Source organism: Octopus sinensis, linkage group LG2, assembly GCF_006345805.1.
Source record: "Octopus sinensis linkage group LG2, ASM634580v1, whole genome shotgun sequence".
Classification (NCBI taxonomy): Eukaryota; Metazoa; Mollusca; class Cephalopoda; order Octopoda; family Octopodidae; genus Octopus; species Octopus sinensis.
Window position 1 is genome coordinate 89,743,050 of NC_042998.1, and position 20,222 is coordinate 89,763,271.

The 20,222-nt window shown below is 35.2% G+C and overlaps 1 protein-coding gene and 1 long non-coding RNA gene across 11 annotated transcripts in view; one reads left to right on the forward strand and one right to left on the reverse strand.

Moving 5' to 3' along the window:
- Positions 1-20,222, forward strand: part of LOC115223963 (collagen alpha-1(I) chain) — a 317,450-nt gene that overhangs the window by 189,856 nt on the left and 107,372 nt on the right. For 9 of the 10 annotated variants that reach the window (XM_029794720.2, XM_029794747.2, XM_029794756.2 and 6 more), the window contains 2 exons: positions 5,043-5,108; positions 16,495-16,599. In XM_029794720.2, coding sequence (XP_029650580.1) covers positions 5,043-5,108; positions 16,495-16,599 — 171 coding nt within the window. The remainder of the gene's footprint in view (positions 1-5,042; positions 5,109-16,494; positions 16,600-20,222) is intronic. The other variant, XM_029794797.2, reaches the window with a different exon arrangement.
- LOC118768517 lies at positions 455-20,116 on the reverse strand. Its single transcript, XR_005004342.1, has 3 exons — positions 20,087-20,116; positions 7,988-7,991; positions 455-531 (listed from the first exon to the last, which is right to left on the reverse strand). It is a non-coding gene; the product is annotated as an uncharacterized LOC118768517 (long non-coding RNA).

The following is a 20,222-nucleotide window of genomic DNA, read 5'->3' on the forward strand; positions in this document are numbered from 1 at the left end:
AGTCTTATATATACATATATATACATATATATGTTCGATTGCTGGTTTGGCTGGTTTGCATATGTGGAATAGTATTATAATACATCCTTTTGATACATATATATATATATATATATATATATATATATATATATATATATATATATATATATATATATATATATATATATATATTCATGTATGTATGTATATAAAAGGTACTGGTATCTAGAAGCTCCCAAAAGTGGGAATATATATATATGTATATACACATATATACATATATATATGTATATATGTACATATACATATGTATTTATATATATATAATATATATACATACATACATACATACACACATACATACATATATATATATGTGTGTGTGTGTGTGTGTGTATGTAGAATTCACAAAATACAAAAGACGAAGACAGGTGTTGTAGATAACAAACAGATGTATTAGTATGTATATGTATATCCTTTAAGCTCGTTCACAGGAAACGTTTTTGAGTATGCATATAAAAGCTCCTATTTCATTATGTCGGCTACAGCCTAATGATACCAACTTGCAATTTCAGTTTTATGGTGTTGTACCGAGCTGTGCCGATATAATGTAGGGTAAATATAGGAATAATAATAATCTATGGATACAATTTATAGATATTTTAATGCATCGCTACGTACGTTTCCACAAATTACATGTTTCTTACAATCATAGTCCATATTCCTGAGTTGATTACATTTCAATCCGAATTATCCACGGACATCAGGTGGATCATACTTCATGCGTTCATTTCATCAAGCGATCTGGCATTAAAGTTGGAAGCAACGAATGCATAACTGACAGATGTTTATCAATTTTTACCAAAAGAACGTGATTTACAAATGTGAAGTGAACACGGGTGCTCAAAAATATGTGTACATTGGTGGAACCGAAGTGCCTACTGAACAGGCGGAATTAATTACCGTTGTATTCGTTCGTGGTCGGTTTTGTCTTCTCCTATGCATCGCAATCAGATTATCTGTCTCATGAAGATGTTGCTAGATCTCATCCTCATTATTGGAGCTTCCGGCATCTCCTTCGACGACTTTACACTTTTGTCGCGGATATCTTGATCTAAATGTTTACTACATTTTGTAAAGGATGTCATCGGTACCCCATCAGCTTTTTGATGTGTTGACAATTTCATTTCTAGGTCCCGAGAGAATCTAACAGATAGAATATATCTATTGCTCGGTACACTTAGCATTTTGTTGACAGTTTTATGTTACTTTGGGTCTGCAGTCGATCATTGAGCTTCCTGAAAGCGACCACAGTAGACTAGTTGTCAGACATAACAGATTTCGCACTTCCTTTCTTAACATATATTGCTCCTTGTTTTTAATTATTTTTTCTTATGCTTTGATTTTATTCCATTTCCTGCATTTTTTCCCATAACTTTCCTTTTCTCTGCTTCGTTCTATCGCAGTTAGTCAAAGTTATCGTATATCGCATAATAGCTCAACTAACACAAGGAAAGACAGACAGATGTACACACACACACACACTCACATAAACACGCATGACATGAACATAATCCATATCCGTCAAGGAAGTTGTCCCTAAGTGGTTGAGAGGATGCTAGAAACATCAACTGTATGTATCTCCCATTACACCGTATCTTTTTAAAAAGTGGCATTTGATAACGTGGTTATAGAGCTTTTATAACTGAAGAAAAGTTGGATAGCCATGACTGGAATATCATTGATCATAGGCTCAGTTATGAATGAATTCGATTAGAACAACATCCATATCTAATCGAATCAATGGCTACTTTTAATCTGTTACTTTTCGCTTGTTTTTTATATATGTAGGTTCTCATGTAAAATATGACCATATTTATTTGAAAATATTTTCTTGTGCAGCAAATATGAATATCTAAATAAAATTTATATTAGTTAAATTAAATTGCCTTAAGTATTGTATCAGTACTTCTACAAATATTTCTATATTTGTATAAGAATATCAGTGTCAAAGTTTTGTTCTTACACTCAAACTTAACATATATGTAAAAGCAGTGGCTAGTAGAAGCTAAGGGCAGTAAATAAGAGAAGTTATATAGGGAAGTATAGTGCTACACATAAAAGATTGCAGTAATTATGTCCCTTTACATTCTGAATTGAAACGCCACTGTGGTTCGTTTTGTCGCTCACTTTGTTGTATCGATAAAATAAGTAGCTGTAATTTACTTAAAGCCGCTTTCTTGATAAATCTGCGACTTTGTACTAATCATTAGTTAGGATCTGCCGATTTTCATATTGACTTAGACCTTTTCGATTATTTGAACTTTAAAAGAATGTCAGATGCCTCCCACAACCCAGTTTTTACTACAAAGTAGTAATTTCTTGATGCATTGTAGATATCTACATGCGTACTTGATTAAGTCAGTGTTGTAAGTTTTCTGTCACTGAAATTTCAGAGATCCGAGTAATTATCAACTTGTGCACTCAGCAAATTTGTCTATATCAAAAACTACTACCGATCTATACAATTGGTGAACGTCTTTAGTGTTGCAAGCTTCCTGGATAATTACAAACGGATTGCTCGGAGAACTATCATACGTTCCGAAAGAATGAGGAAAATTCTTTTATCTGTAGATAGATTAGTAGTTTACTTATCAGCTGGCATATTTCCTTTTTAAAGAAACTTCAAGTGTACGATTTTTAACCGGCGATTGACCTGTAATTGTTTGGCATAAAGCACACAATGATCATTGTATCTTTACATACTGACGATTGACTGTCTGCTGCGGAATGGTGACCTCTGTCGATACTTGTCCAGAACAGCAACAGATCCAAATACATCATTTCGTCATTGGTAATTGAATTTCTTTGTCTTTGTCTCCTTTCTTTGGTCGAATCTGTTTCTCATGTTGTGTCCAAGTTATATATGTTCACTTCTTAGATGATGGTTCCGTTCCGTCAATTTCTGATCCCCAAATTTTTACCCAGATACATTCTCAAGAGTGCAGTGTCTCTTATTTTGATATACCGTGGGCATACACTGTTTTGGGTTGTACCGTGTTTGGCGTTTTGCTTTTGCAATGAATTGTAATTTGAAAGTATAGTGTTCGAAAACGTTTACGATTTTCGCCTGTTTTGATTTCTTGTTTGACACATAATAACTCGGAATACAGAGCTCCAGAGCCGAAAATAGTTCGTGACAAAAACATTTCGCTGGAGTATTATATAAATCACGCTTGAAAGTAACGATATATCGTTTAGCTGGCATATTTAATTGGAAATAGTTGTCTCCACTCCATTGGAAAGTCTGTTTCAGGACATGGGATTGGTAGACACTGAAATATTGCAACTATGACAGCGATTCTCTGTATGAGACCATCACCACGTAAGCTTCGAAACAACTGGCTAATACTGACAGCTTCAGAATAATAACTTCAGTGGAAGAGTTATCTGGTGAGCAAAATGTATTTCGTTTAGGAATCAGCTATTTGGAGATAATATTTCCCCATTAATAGGAGCTGTCTGTGTAGACTTTGAAAAGAGGTTTATGCCAGGACCACAATTGTTTGGCTTTTTTTTTCCTGGAATAGAACATTTGAAATAGTTGCACTTCATTTCGAATTCTATATGCAGCCAGTAAGTTTAACTGTGAGCAGATGTTTTCAAAAGTTGATCCCTATTTAACTAATGCGAACTCATCTGATTACATGTAGGCGTAGAATTCTGCGAGGAGTGGCTGTGTGGTAATTAGGCGCAGGAGTGGCTGTGTTAAGCAGCTTGCTTACCAACCACATGGTTCCGGGTTCAGTCCCACTGCGTGGCACCTTGGGCAAGTGTCTTCTACTATAGCCTCAGGCCGACCAAATCCTTGTGAGTGGATTTGGTAGACGGAAACTAAAAGAAGCCCGTAGTATATATGTGGTGTGTGTGTGTGTGTGTGTGTGTGTGTGTGTGTGTGTGTGTGTGTGTGTGTGTGTGAGTGTGTGTGTGTCTGTGTCTGTGTTTGTCCACCAACGTCGCTTGACAACCTATGCTGGTGTGTTTACGTCCCCGTAATTAGCGTTCTGCAAAAAATAACGATAGAATAAGTACTAGGCTTGGAGTCGATTTGCTCGACTAAAGGCGGTGCATCAGCATGGCCATAGTCAACTGACTGAAACAAGTAAAAGGGTAAAAGAGTATTTAGCAATTTATATAAACTCACTTCATTGGAAAGTCTCTCGTACTGCAATAGAGCTTACGCACATTGATTGTTAGAAGTTTCTTTTATTCATATGCTTATAAGTGCGTATCAATTAGGGCTTATTTTGTGAAATGCTAGCTGCCAATAAACTTTCAAATAGGTCTTTTAACATTGACAGAGAATATTGGTACTCCTTGGGGTTGGAATTGAGGGCCGAGGAGTAATAAGACTATAGAAAAAAATGAGTGAGATAATAATTACGATATAAAGAATATGTTTATTTATTACGACTGCTGTCATTTCGGCGCCAGACTTCTTGAGTTAGCTCAAATTGCAGGTTATTGTAGTTGAACGCATGTTAAGTAATTAAGACTTTACACGAAGATTTTGGATCCTGTTCAATAATATGATATGAAACACAAAGATTACTTGACAGGTACAAAGGCACTCAAATTCACAAATTGGTTAAGGTGACAATGCATTTAAATTCGCCATCTATGCGTAACCATATTTCATATTTGTGTTCGATTGAACTCCCAGTCGAATATATGTTTATTATCAAACTGAAATCGATTTAAGGTATCTGTTTCGAGTAATGGGCTCGTATTTTCTAGAAGCTTAAGGTTGACCTGAAATACAAGAATAACTACAGTCCTGAACTTTTGAGCCTTGCAGTGTCTTTCTAGTTATTGTTTTGTGTGTGTGTGTGTGTGTGTGTGTGTGTGTGTGTGTGTGCGCGCGCTGCAACGCAATTTTTACCTTATGCACGTCGTATCAATGTGAAAATTTATTCGTTGAGTGAAATCATTTTCGCTGCTAGTGTCGTAGTATTGTTATATTGCTATCAAAATAACACAACTACATTTGTTATTTACAGGGATCTTTACAAGAACTGAAACTTTATTCGAACCCCGACGTCGCCACCTACTACGAAGAGGCTATTGTAAGTATCATGTGCTTCTATTTTGTCAACTACTAATTTTCTTTTCCTCCAGCTGTACAGTTTCCAACATTTCATAAACATCGAAACTTAATCGTTGTACAACTCATTTGTTGCTCACATTCTCCGCCGAAAAGCTGACTGATAGTTTCAAAATAGCAAAAGTATTCGGCGCGGGTGTTGCAGTTATTTTCCTCTTGTCAGATATCTACGTATTTTGAGTGAGGATATATATATGCATGTATGTATGTATGTATGTATGTATGTATGTATGTATGTATGTATGTATGTATGTATGTATGTATGTATGTATTATGTATGTATGTATGTATGTGTGTATGTGCACTTGGTCTGCAATGTTTGCGGTCGTGTATGCTTTGTCAAGAGCAGAGCTCATTAGCCACCAACGGAGCTGCAAATGCAAAATATAAGTTAGTTCTAGAGCGCACAATGTTCCTGAAGGTCAGCAATGGTCTTCCTCGGTCACGAGTGGACGGCCATTATGTATGTATGTATGTATGTATGTATGTATGTATGTATGTATGTATGTATTATTATGTATGTATGTATATATGTATGTATGTATGCATATATGTATGTATGTATGCATCCATGTATGTATGTATTATGTATATGCATATATGCATATTATGTATACGTGTTCACTTTTTGTAAAAGCAAAGTGTAATGTGATCGCTATGCAGCCATCTAGCAACTTGTATTCGTTTTGAACTTTTGCATAAACATTTCTTTTTACATTAGGAAATGTATTGAATATTAAACGCTCTATACAATTTTAAGCAATGTAAACTTTTCCTTACCAAGTAAGCATAGGTTATTTAAAAGCAGAGAGTGTGGATAGCCGAATCAGTAGGGTACCGAATTACTAACCAACATGTCGGAGTTCACATTTTGTCAACTATACTGTATTATGTTTATGGCTAAAACATTTCTTAACGGGCTTAGTTCCCCCAATTCGAAGTAGATGCCGTATAAATGACATAGTACATGGTTTAACCTCAGTGGGTAGCTATGTTACAAAAGAGCACACTCTCAGAACATGCAATGGCATCTTAAGTTTGAGTAACCAACTATTTTTAAGAGAAAAAATCCTAAAATCAATCATACGTATTCGAGTTGCAGCAAATATATGCAAAGCCGTTAGACATATTCATCCTAGTTTGAAAACAGAGTAACACTAGATGAGAAACAAAAGTTAACATAATTTCTAGAATCAGACGGAGAGCAAGACGAAAATAACCCAACAATTCCAGTCTGAGATAAGATCTGACAAACAATAACATCGTAAACTCTCTCTCTCTCCTCTCTTTCTCCCAAACCTTTCTCTCCTGTCTTACTCCCAAACCTCTCTCACCCCTCTTTTTCTCCGCTTTCCCTCTTGAGTTGAAGAACAAGCCATTCCCACATAACAAGCATCGAACAGAATACTTCTACAAAGCCAATGTTTTCTGATAAACCTTTGGGAATCGGTTATGTGTTCTAAATACTCATAGCCTAACAATATTCTCTTAAAATACAATCAGCTGCGATCTTCAAAACAAAGCAAAAATCAAAAAGATAAAATACAAACTCAAAGCTGACGCATTCACCGATCAAATTTCAGCGCAGGGAAGCTGTAAGGAACTAGCCACTTTATTATTGCATTTCTTTATTAACGACACATTTCGAAATCACTAAAAGACCACCTCTGTGACACCTGTTCACAAAGAGTAATCCAGTAACGATTCATTAATCTGTCATTTAGTATCATTATCCAGCATCATCGACAATGTAATGGAACTACCATTCAATAAATAACTGAAAAGTTACCTAGTAAAAAACCATCGCTTACATGATAAAACCCTTATCCTTTCCCAGACATGAAATAATTTTCTAGATATGAGCCAAGAAATTTACCTCACAGCAAGATCCTTCAGAGATACTCGTTCTGATTTGTCTCCTATCGATGTCTAAAGCTCAATATTTGACTTGCTTTTGACGCTGTTGATTCAGTTCTATTTCCACCAGTAAGATTGGGTGCGGCAAGGTAGCATTGCCTTTCTAAATAAACAGAAACCATGTAAGGGTGAAAGCTTTGGAAGCTTTGACAGAGGGTTGGAGTTTGAGACTTATGCCTTCAAAGTGCAAAGTAGTGCTTTCATAAAAGGAAAGCAGTCTCTCAAAATTTGAATTGCATTCTGTAAGCTGTCTTTTGAAAAATATTTGAAGTGTGAAGAAAAATCACGAACAAACTGCTTATGGGGGCGGGGGAAACATCGCTTACAAAGCTCAACTCCGAAGCTTCATGTAGCAAACTTGTCTATCCTGTATGAATAACCTAAAAAAATTTCAATATATTCTTCCTTCGAATCAGTACATAAAGACAAGTTTTCCAGCGGTCTCTGCAACGAAACAGGCTAATAAAATATCAAAATTTATTGCTAACAAGAGTTTACTGACAGAGTTTGAATCCGTAGGTTTATTCTTTTTTCAGCGAGGTATATGGTATTCTATAATGAGTATTCCTTCCACGAGTGGTGTGACCAAATAGTATAACAAGATGATCTGCTGTTTATTATCTCCAAATTATTCCCCGAAAATCAATAGCTTGTTGCTTCCATCCAAATGATCTAACATCTGTGAAGCTGGTAAAGCAAACAAATCTACGATGAAAAGTATTCATTATTTTCATCAATTGAAGCTTGTGTTACTCCAGAGCGAAAAAGTATTTTTGAGAAAAACATCTTGCGCTATAGTTTTCCATTGTGTATGCTGATGAAGTGAGCAAAAAGAAATTCATTATCAGTAATAAATAACTGCAGGCAACGTAGCTGAGTATGTTGTTTTTCTCGTTGCTTTAGCTTTATGGTTAAGGGGAAAACCAATCTAACAATAACTCTCCTATCTTTCTGCATTTCTAGAACTACACTTTCGAGACGGAGTATGTAAAAATATGTGCATCACGTTAAATGCGAATCAGGCAATGCCAAAGAAACAGTGAGAAAAATAGTTATGGAGAATGTATGAAACTATAACAGTTGATAGTATGGTACATCAGACCCAAAAAGGAAATATATCTGACACGATGAGTATTGAGATGTATATACCACTGACTAAGAGATATCACAAACATGTAGTAATTCTTAATAGTATAGTCCATTGATTACAATTTTGTTGAGTTCAAATAAACACATAAACGCACACGTAGAGGGGGGAGAGAGAGAAACACTGAGGGGCAGACAGAACAAGCAAGCGAGAGACGGATATCAAGGGAGAACGAAACCAAAAGTTACTTTTGTACTACGACCTCACACTAGTTTCCAGGAATTAGACTCAACGATCTTCATTTTGCTGTAGTTGGAGACTCAAAACGTTTATATGTACGTAGCACAATGACACTATTGTGTGTGTGCGTGTGTGTGTGTGTCGCTAAGAAAGCAATAAAACTTTTTGACTTAAGGTAGTTCTCAGTGCTTGCAAATATGTATTTGAGTTGGCATCTATTCACATATGCATATATGTATGTACTGTTGACAGACAGGTCATTAGTATACCATTGTAACTACTTAGCTGAAGTCTACAAATTTCCATAACCAATATTTTTAACGTTATTTTCGTGTAGTGATTAGCACAGCTATACGGTTTACACCAATTGCATCGTTCGAAATCCGAAAACTATAACACATCTTTTCTTCATCTTCTTTCTCACACATATATATATATACAGTAGCAGAATCACCATCCCACTACATCTACACATTCAAAGCAGTTTGCCAATGGTCCTTTAGTAACAACATAGTTTGATAAACTCAGTGGCTGCTACTAAATTCAAGCCACAACAGAGAGGATATTCTCGAAGTCGAGAATTTGAACTTACGGAGATAATATTTACATATCACTTGAAGAAACCCAACTAAATCTCATAATGCAGGGAAACTGTTGCATAATCAAGTACCTGTACACCTGGAGCACTACGTTGCGTATAAACAATTGTAGTGATTGAAATATAAATGTCCAACCGTATTCCTTCTTATAGACTCCAAACTCTTTCAATTATCTGTTCCCACACAACAGATACCCAAACGCAAACATGGAAGTACGTATAATACTACTTCTGACTAACACAAGGTAAATCTGAAGGTGGACAAGCTTTATACTGTACTCAACTATGTTCTTAACAGAATATACCATAACTATATATACATATGCTGGTATGTTTACGTCCCCGTCACTTAGCGGTTCTGCAAGAGAGGCCGATAGAATAAGTACTAGGCTTACAAAGAATAAGTCCTGGGGTCGATTTGCTCGACTAAAGGCGGTGCTCCAGCATGGCCGCAGTCAAGTGACTGAAACAAATAAATGAAAAAAGAATATAATGCGTACGTGTTTGAGTCTACAAACAAGAGGCGTTAAAGTAAAGTATTCGTTGCATGTAGTGTAGACTATATACTATGCGAAACTCAAGTACGAAGCTCAGAATAGCAACAGTAAAATTTTGACTAGGAAAAGTTAAGATCTATATCAGGTTGTAGAGTTACTGACATTTTTTTTTTTTCAAAGTATGACAACTACAAGAATAGTTCTTAGCTAGAAGTAAACTTCTCTAACTAGCATTTGTTGATATGGAGAAGGCTTTGAGAGCCATACAGACTATAAGATCATGATTTAGACAAACAGAACAGGCAAGACAGAGGAGTTAGCAAGAGAAACTAAAGTTACTTTCGTACCATGGTCTCACGCTAGTTTCCAAGAATTAGACACAGCGATATTCATTTTGTTGTGGTTTGCGACGCAAAAAGTTGATTTGTACGCGACACGATGACACGATTGTGTGTGTGTGTGTGTGTGTGTGTGTGTGTGTGTGATCACATAATGTAATCTTACTGTCTGATGTTTGCAAAGAAAACTGAATAGATGAATGTTTCGGGAGAGTAGTGAAGCTATGCAGACTGATGCAATAAGAAAAATGCTGGCTAACAATGAGTTCAGTTAGGAATTTAAGGAGCATATAAGTGCTCATCAAAGCGTGGTTCGCAGCCCCTCCTATTTATTCCAGTTCTCCCCACCAGTTACTCCATATTCGGAAAACATGGTCCTTAAAGCAGGAACGGTAGAGAATTCGGAGAAGAAATTCTAGATATGAAAGCAAAATCTATAATCAAGAGGCCCCTGAGTAAACTTAACAGACTAGATATTTTGTTAATAAGAAAATGGAAATGACTCTGATACTATCAGAGAAATGGTCATCTTCATTGTGCAGAAAATTAGTTGGTATAAATTCTATATAATGCGCCCAATGTGATCTTTAGATATACAAGAGATGTTGTATAATCAAAGGAAGCTTGGCGATGAATAAAAATGTTTCTTGTGGTTAATGCTACAGTTAGCAGGCAGAGTACTAGTAAAACAAATTCCTTGCAATGCTAAGGAGGCTCTATGGAAGTAAATGATAGCTTTTGTTACCGAGGCAACCTAATGAGCGGTGAAGGAGGATCTTCTGAAAGCATAACACTCAAAATAAAAGAGGATGTAAAAAGAAGCTATTAAGGCGATTCTTTCTCCTGGTGAAGGGTAGATAGTACAATTCCGTGATACAGGCTGCGATGCAGCATAGTAGTGAGCACTGAATGCATATATTCCTTACTATGCATTCTTGTTAAAAAATATGAAAAACTAGAGCTAAAAGGTTAGAAATGAAGCATGCTTAGATGAAGAGCAAATAAGGTAAGAGGAAGGACTGGGAATTAGAGGAATGATGTAATGTAAAAGAGAAACAGCTGCATTGATACGATAATGTAATGCGAATGGATGATGACAGATGGATGGAGAAATGCCCGGAGATCCATGTGAAAGGAAGTAGCGAAACAGGAAGACTGAAGAAGTGATGAAAGCTAATCTCAAGATGTAGGTTCCTTCAAATAATTCTTGCAAACACTCGAGAGGCAAAAAATCTACGGATATGTGTGAGAGTTGCGATCTTTAGCGAACAGACAAGATCTGAAGAATGTTATATGGAAGAATGATAAATAAAGCTTAGAAAATTTTGTCATTGTTAAAAATTCTTTAATAGCTTTTTTTTTTACCATTATAATACTGCATTTCCTTGTCTGTTCGCTAAAGATCGCAACTCATGCTGTTTTATTTCCATGCTGTTTTTACAATAAATGCGAAAGATGAAGGAATTATCAACATTTTCCATATTGTTTCCATTCTTCACGTTCTTTTCGTTTTTATTTATTTACGAAGTCATGCATATTTTCATTGATCTGTATCGTTAACCCAAAATTTAATAAAGGTCTGAAGTGTCATCTTAGAGCTTTAACCATGAATTATCTTATTTATCTAATTTCATACAGATTAAAAACGCTAAATTGTGTATAAATATAAATTTGTTACAAATTCACATACGCTTGAGATGTATTCGGTGTAGACAAATAGATGTAAACGCACCGAGTCAGTTCGTAATGCTCCTATCCCGCTATTGAACTGTTTACACTTAACTGTCTACAACGAGAAATTTTCTCCGTGAGAAAAATATAGTGAATGGTTCGTATATACCTCAAACAAATTTGAACTAGAAACAAATTTATATTTAATTTTATGTCACTGTTGGTGCACAATAGCACCGTTGGACAAAGTTTCCACTTGTTCACTTCACTGCATTTCATAAGGAGAGAATGTCAAAAAAGTATAACTATCAAAGTGCCAAACAAATATCTCAAAGCGACCAACCTGTTTTTTTCTTTTCTCTCTCATGGTTCAACTTCTGCCAATACAGCGATAAAGATATGTACACGCATGCGCATGCACACACACACCACACACACGCACGCACACACACACGCGCACACGCACACACACACACACACACACACACACACACACACACAATTAACTTATAGCCGTCATGTGCAAGCCTATAAGTCTTTCGCTAATTTTTTTAGGTATCTTTGTAGCCGAGGGCAGATATCGACATTACTTCTGCCCTCTCACCCCTTAACCCAGCGAAAGTCGAGAACATGGCTATTGAAGGGAAAGCGGGCAGCACCAGCACTCTGTTGATACTCACTATAGCAGAGTGAACTGGAGTAAGATGAAATGAAGCATCTTCCTCAAGGACACCAAGCGCCGCCTTGATCAAGGAACTGACCCAGTAAAAGGGTCATTAGCGGAGCCTTCCCTTCTGACTAAAAGATAAAAAAAAAGACACTCTATTTGACCATATATAGGCAAACAAATAAATAAATAAAAGCAGTAGTGTATTGCTGATCGAACGAGGTAATTGCGTGGAAGGGCAGTTCTCGTCACCGATGCGAGTACGTGCCTCTTGACCCTACAAGGCCGGCGAGTCTTCGATGTGCCACCACCACTTCGTCCGTCCGCACGTGAGCGCCCTCACCTTCACTGTCGCCGTCACACAAAAACTAGGTGCAGGAGTGGCTCTGTGGGAAGAAGCTTGCTTCCCAACCACATAGTTCCGAGTTCAGTCCCTCTGCGTGACACCTTAGGCAAATGTCTTCTACTATAGCCTCGGGCTGACCAAAGCTTTGTGAATGGATTTGGTAGACGGAAACTGAAAGTAGCTTGTCGTATGTGTGTGTTTGCCCCACTACCACCACCACCACTGCTTAACAGCCGGTATTGGTGTGTTTACGTCTTTCCGTCCCCGTAACTTAACGGTTTGGCAAAAGAGACCGATAGAATAAGTGCCAGGCATAAAAAATATAAAGTACTGGGGTTGATTCATGCAACTAAAATTCTTCATGGCGGTGCCTCAGCATGGCCGCAGCCTAATGAGTGAATCAAGTAAAAGAATATAAGAATACACACGCACACAAATTTACATACATACATACATACATACATACATACATACATACATACACACACACACACACACACACCATACTGTTTCTTCCTTCTAATTAGTATCGCTGAAACCAAGTTATAGTTAAAGTTCCAGTTAGATACTTCAAGATTGTCGTTACTCACGTCATGTAGAATGTTATTAATTATAGTAATATCTAGTAATTTTTGTTACTGTTGATGTCAGGGTTAATATTGTTGTTGCCGTTAATTTTGATTTCTTTAGCTTCATGAATCATATACTTCATCTCTTTCTCTCTCTCTCTTTCTCTCTTTCTCTCTCTCTCTCTATCTCTCTCTTTCTCTCTTTCTCTCTCTCTCTCTCCCTCTCTCTCTCTCTCTCTCCTCACGCACATACACACTTTCTCTTCCTTGAATGAGTAATGTTCAGTTCTGGTTCATTTCTACTTTTCTGGTCTTAAATATCCATCTGTTTTTCGGCGTCACACAAAATAGTTAACAGCGCACATTACATAGATTGCAATTCCAAAAGTTAGTTCGAGACTATCAAATGTCAACAAAAATTTCATTGTTGTTCTTCACTTTTCAATATCACTGACAAAGGTTCGTTAATTACTTATTCGGCTGGAAATTACAAATACAAATAGTTCTAACTACTAATCATATTGCGTTGTGTTTTGTTCTTTATTACAGTTATGACATCAAAGGAGGAACAGGAATACTTAATGTAACAATAAATCCTTTTTAACCCCGAAAGCGCTTGCTGAACCTTATCAATCAAACATCTATATCTCTTTACATGGTTGATTTTAATAGATTAGATATTACGTCAAATTCATTTACAAAAATTGATCTTGATTTAGAATAAAGAACTTTTATTCATATAATGCAATGATGAACTTTATGTGTACTAAATAACACCCAGCAGAGTGTTTTACACTTCCCACAAGACCCCATATTATTAGTTATGTGGCCTTCTTTCGTTCAATGTATTATTTGCTTAAATAATTAATATGGTGTACCGTTAAATTCTTACATAGGCCCTTGTTTAAATGTTGCTCAACGCAGGGTCACTTTTACTGGTCACTGCTACCGCGCTTACTGAACACGATGACATATTGGATACTATATTTTGAGACTTCCGCACCCCTAACAGAGGACGGAAATCACTCAGCTACATTGAGGTTATTAGCAGAGAAACTGACCATCCACCAAAGCTAATGAGGAAACAGAGAATCCGCTCCTGCAGGCGCATTGTGAATCACGCCTCGATTGCGGACGATTGAAGAACAAGAACATTCGATTAAAATTTTATATCTGGCACTTATTTTCTCAGCCCTTCAATGAAACTCTGGGTTATAAATAGGAGTCTAAAATCCTCTGAATAGTATGTACATAGAAATAAAATCCAACGTCCGAAGACGGTAGTATGTTAAGTAAACACTTCAGACCTAAAAATAGAAAAATAAGATTTAGTATTCGAGAAAATTGAAGTCATTCAAAGAAAATTAAAATTTGGCTAAATTGTTCAAATCACAATACACCAAATTACAATATACCAAATTAAGTCAGCGCTTTGAATTAAGTCAGCATGTTTCAAGACAATGTTTATTGATGATATAATTATTTTAATTATCTTTTATCTTTCACTTGTTTCAGTCAGTAGACTGTAGCCATGTTATGAAACCGCTTTGAAAGTTTTACTCGAGCAAATAGACACCAGTACTTTTTTTAAAGCCCGGCACTTATTCTGTCGTTCTATTTTTGCCAAACTGCTAAGTTACGAGGACATAAACAAACCAACACCGGTTATCAAGCAGTAGTGGGAGACAAACACACACGCACTTATACAGATATAGATATATACGACCGGCTATTTTCAATTTCCGTCTACGACATCCACTCACAAAGTTTTGGTGGACCCGGAGCTACAGGAGAAGACACTTTCCCAAGGTGTGACTGAAACCAGAACCATGTGGTCGCGAAGCAAACTTCTTACCCACAGCCACGCCTGTTGGTTCTTTTTCTAAAATTCAGTTCTTCTTAGTTTACAAGAAAAGAACCATCATTGGTTTCCTCTCGACGTGTCTTATTTATTTTCTCAAAAGTGATTTTAAGTATAGATTTGAAGTGCCTTTATTGTTTAAAATCAAACTTCGACACCTGCTACATTTTACTAAGTAACCATTGATACTTATTTATCTACTAATGTTTAGAAATATATATTTTGCATAATGTACGATCCATAGAGTTATTAGTTTAATATTAAAGAAATACGGTTTAAAGAATATATTGTATACAAATGCAGGCAGAATAATTAAGTTACAACCACCATATAGCTTAATGACCAGGTAAGTTCTTCTCTTAGACAAAGACGTCAGTAGATTCTCTGGAAAAAATAAGAGCTTTTTGTAATTCACACCTTAGAGATATTCTTTCATAAGACAATAGAGTGGAATTAATTTATTATAATTACGAATAATGTTATCAAACGGTTTTATTAACAAACTTACTGGGTCCCAAATGCACTCATCATATTTTTGTATATTGTATATTGGTTTAATGTTATCGTTCTTATTTTTAGGTGCTGTGTCAAAGTGAGCATAATAATAATAATTATTATTATTATTATATTATTATTATTATTATTATATAATAATAATAATAATAATAATAATAATAATAATAATAATAATATAATAATAATAATATATGAGAATTTCAAATCAACTTATATATTATCTCTTCTCCCAATGGTTCCTTGAACGAAAAGCAAATGTCTTTCAGGATAAAACTCTACATTACTAGATGAATTTAGGCAGATATAATATGGTTCCATACTTTGAAAAATAGATTTGATGTAACGGCTTTGAATTCACCTCTACTCCCAGAAATGGGTATTTCGCACAAACTGCATTCTAAAGTCTCAATGTGTTACCAAGATCAGAACTTTTCTAGTTTAAAGTAGTAAAGAACCATAATTATACTACAATATATCTTAATGTTTCAATAGTAGGTGAATTATTGCAGATTATATTTTTAGTTTGCTAATAATCTCCATAATATTTTTATTGATTGTGAGAGCTTCATACATATCTGAAACGCTAGTTGTTATCGACAGAAGACCGCTTTGCATCAATTATAATTTCTATTAAAAGTTATATTTCTAATTTGTTAATAATTTCTATGCCCTTGAATGATTGTGAGAGTCCATACATTTCCGAAAACTTGTCTCAGCCAGCAGAAGACTGGTTTGCATCAATTATAATTTCTTTATATTTGTGTTGTTCTTCCAGATTTCAGTTCTGAAAAGCAAAATTACTTCTATGTCATAAATCTATACAGGATCTCATTTAGGTTTAACAATTTTTTTCTTTCATTTTCATATCGTTACATTTTCAAAACTTTTTATCATTCTCTGTCCTAAATGACAATTTTCTACATCTTTTTTTCAGGAACATCTCACATGACTACTAACATTACATTGCTTTTTAATTACCTTCGTGCAATTCCTACTTTCTCTTTCTTTTTTGTTTTCTTTTATTTTTCTTACCTCCAACAGACCCCTTTTCGACTTTCTCCACGTCAAAGATCTTCAACACTACAAGCAGGGCATTCTGAATCTCAGTCTTCAAAAATTATTCATCTTCGGACATCAGAGCTATGGGTTTGTCCCTTCTGTCATGGTGCTACCTAAACTAAATACCCTATAACAGTTCACTCTCTCCCTGGGTTTAATTTCTTTACTATGTTTGATCCCTTAACTCACATCCACTCTCTTCATACCTCTTTTCTTCTTTTCTTCTTTTCTTATATTCACTCCACATACAGCATTTCTACTGTCACTGTTTTTGTTTTGGCTTTTATGTACTTTTTCTTTCTCTGTTCTGTTGCTGTATAACGTACATATGTGTGAATATTTTGTTGTTTCCTTCTGTTTTCGTTTGCAGCACCACATTCTGTGTTAGCTTTTAGAACTAAAAATCATTCTCATTAACCTAAGAAATCATTCTTCCTTCTTTTCCTTTACATCTACAGCACACTTAATCGTTACACTCCGTCCAGCATGATACTTCTATATAGAATTCGTGTTGTCGAGCAATCGCAACTGTGTGTGTGACTTAAATTCTATTTCATTAACACTAACACTTCACTTTTCAAAACTAACATTTGGCACCACCATCACCACTATCCCCACTTCATGTTTTCTTTACAGCAGTCTCAGACACTTGCAGTTTTCAGTAAGCATCCGTTATGACAGCACTATTTTCATGATGTTGCTAATAATTTTTTTTTAATTCCATATTTTTTTCCAGTATTCACACATGCACTTAGACACACCTACCCTCTTTCATAAGTACGTGCACAAGCAATCATATACATTCACTAACATGGAAATACGATATAAAATAATATGTAATTATATATCTATAAATGTATATCTGTGTGTGTGTATGAGTATATATATGCATATATATATATATATATATATATTATATATATATATATATATATATATATATTATATATATATATATATATATATATATATGCATATATATACTCATACACACACACAGATATACATTTATAGATATGTAATTACATATTATTTTATATCGTATTTCCATGTTAGTATATTTGTATATGTATGCATACATGTATGCAAACATGTGTATGTTTGTGTGAGTGTGTGTACGTGTGTGTATGTGTGTGTGTACATCTTTGTATACATACATGCATGATTATGCATATATGAATACACCTGTATGTTTACATATCACACACACACGCACACATATATTTATCAAATGTATATGCGTCTGTGTTTCATTCACAACTGACAAAGAAAACTTTTTGTTGAAATGTTTGTATAAGTTTTACAGAAGGAAGACAAGGTTAAATAAAAAAAAAGATAAAGAAAAGAAAAGTGAAATAGGGAGAGTAATAGTCATAAAAGGGTAGAAATCCATACTTAAATTATATCTGACTGTAAAGACCAAATATGGGCTGAATATATTTTGAAAACAGGACTGTTAAATTAGCTATTTTCATTGAAGGCAAACTTGCTTTCTGATTAAAATGAGTAAATATCTTTTGAACTCTGTATTTAGATAAAGTTTGACAATGAGAAAGCAAAATTTGATCATGCTGTGAAAAAAGTAAGTAAATTTCGAAGGTAGAGCCGTTACAGTCCTTATTTCGATAAAAGTAAAGATGCTTTCTTTCTTGGATTTAAAAGGAAAGACTGTTTCAAGTTTAAAAGGAAAGGAAGTAGCTAATGCTGAAATATTTTTGAAAGTTACAAATATGTATTTTAATTCTACTGATCTCTTTTCACGAGACTAAGTATGGACGAGAGCCGAAGTACGTTTCGGCGGTGAATAATATAAGTGAAATTGTAGGTTATACAAGTTAGTAGAGGTGCTTTATAAAATTGGAAGATAAAATCTAAATATACTAAGACCTGCGGACTCAAGAAGTCGATGAAATTCTCAAAGTGTCTGAATCTTAAACATATGAAATAAGAATAACTAATCATGTTCTCTATTGTGACGAGAGAAAATAAGGTTAGGTAAATATGTAGATATTTGCGTTAATTTAACAATATTAAAATGCCTTAGAAATACCGGAAGTCAAGTTTCTCTGAATTAGAAAAATATGAAAGATACGTACTTGGGAAATGCAAATTAAAAATCAAGAAAAGAAAAACAAATATAGTAGTTGAAGTCCCAATTAAAAATATAGCAGAATCTGTAAACAAAGAATATATACAAGTGCCAAAATAAAAATGATAAAATATATGAACTTGTAAGTAAATGCTTATTTTCCTATACTATTTAAACTGAGCGTAAATGTAGAAACCCTACATGTGTGTGTGTGTGTGTGTGTGTGTGTGTGTGTGTGTGTGTGCATACACACACAAACACTCACACATACATAGTTTATGTACGTATCGCAATAGCATGACATTCTGAGGCTCTGGGAGAGGCTCCAATGCAGATGACATCTATCTGTACTTCAGCAAGGCCTTCTATAATGTTGACCACAACATCCTATTAAAGAAACTATCGAACATTGGATGTTTTCTGGTGAACAGAACCTAGCACGTGGTCATAGATGGTGTTCAATCACGCTCGGCAAGAGTCAACAGTGGAATCTCAAAGGCACTGCATTGGGCCCATTATTTGCATCAATAACATTCATTGACGTCATCAAACACAGCAGCATTAGAATTTTCACGGATGACTCTAAGCTATGGAAGGTCCTTGACTAATCTTCAGTCGGTTCAGCTCACCGTTATCCGATGTGCAGAAAAACACAATAAGCAGCTAAACGAGAATAAATTTGAATTAATCCACTTCGGTAAAGAGGTAACACTTAAGATACCATACACTCTCCTTCGGGCGAAAATTTCGTGACATAAAACACGGCAAGGACCTCGGAGTAAATCATCCCACTCTTCTCCACCTTCGCCCGCCCTCATCTTGTATGCTGTTGTCCGCTGTGGTCTCCCTACACAAAACAAAATATAAAAATTCAAATACCCCGGAGATCGACCACAAGGAAAATAGATTACATGAGAAGTCCTGATTATTGGGATCGTCCCAAGAAACACAAATTTTATTCCCTACAACGCCTCTGTGAGCGCTATATCATTTGCATGATGTGGAAAACATTCCCACAGTACTAATCAAATGATGTTGGCATCAGCTTTAAAATTCATCCTGGACTTCGTCCTTGCGTCATCTATCCTCTGTAAAAGTCGTGTTCACGTTACATCACACCACTAAAGACAGAACTATTTAACTTCGACTGGCCCTGCTCTCTTTAATACCATATCAAGACACATAAGAGAAGAAAATTATCTTATAGCATGCAAACGGGTCCCGGACAAATATTTCCAACGATTTCCAGATAACCAAACTACGCCCGGATATATCTCTGCGAACAATGACTCATTACTCGAATAGGCTATGGTGACCACAGAGTGACTGCAATATGAAACATCATTAAATGTCTTTTCAGATTGTGTGATTGTGTTAGACATGACCTGCGCAAATTCTGGTTGAAACATATCTAAGTGTATAAGTATTTGCATGTGTTTATATATATGTGTGTGTGTGTGTGTATGCGTACATATGTATATACACATATGTTTGTATGTATATATATATATACATGTGTGTATATATATATATATATATATATATATATATATATATATATATATATATATATATATATATATATATATATACGTACATATATATGTATGTAGTATATACA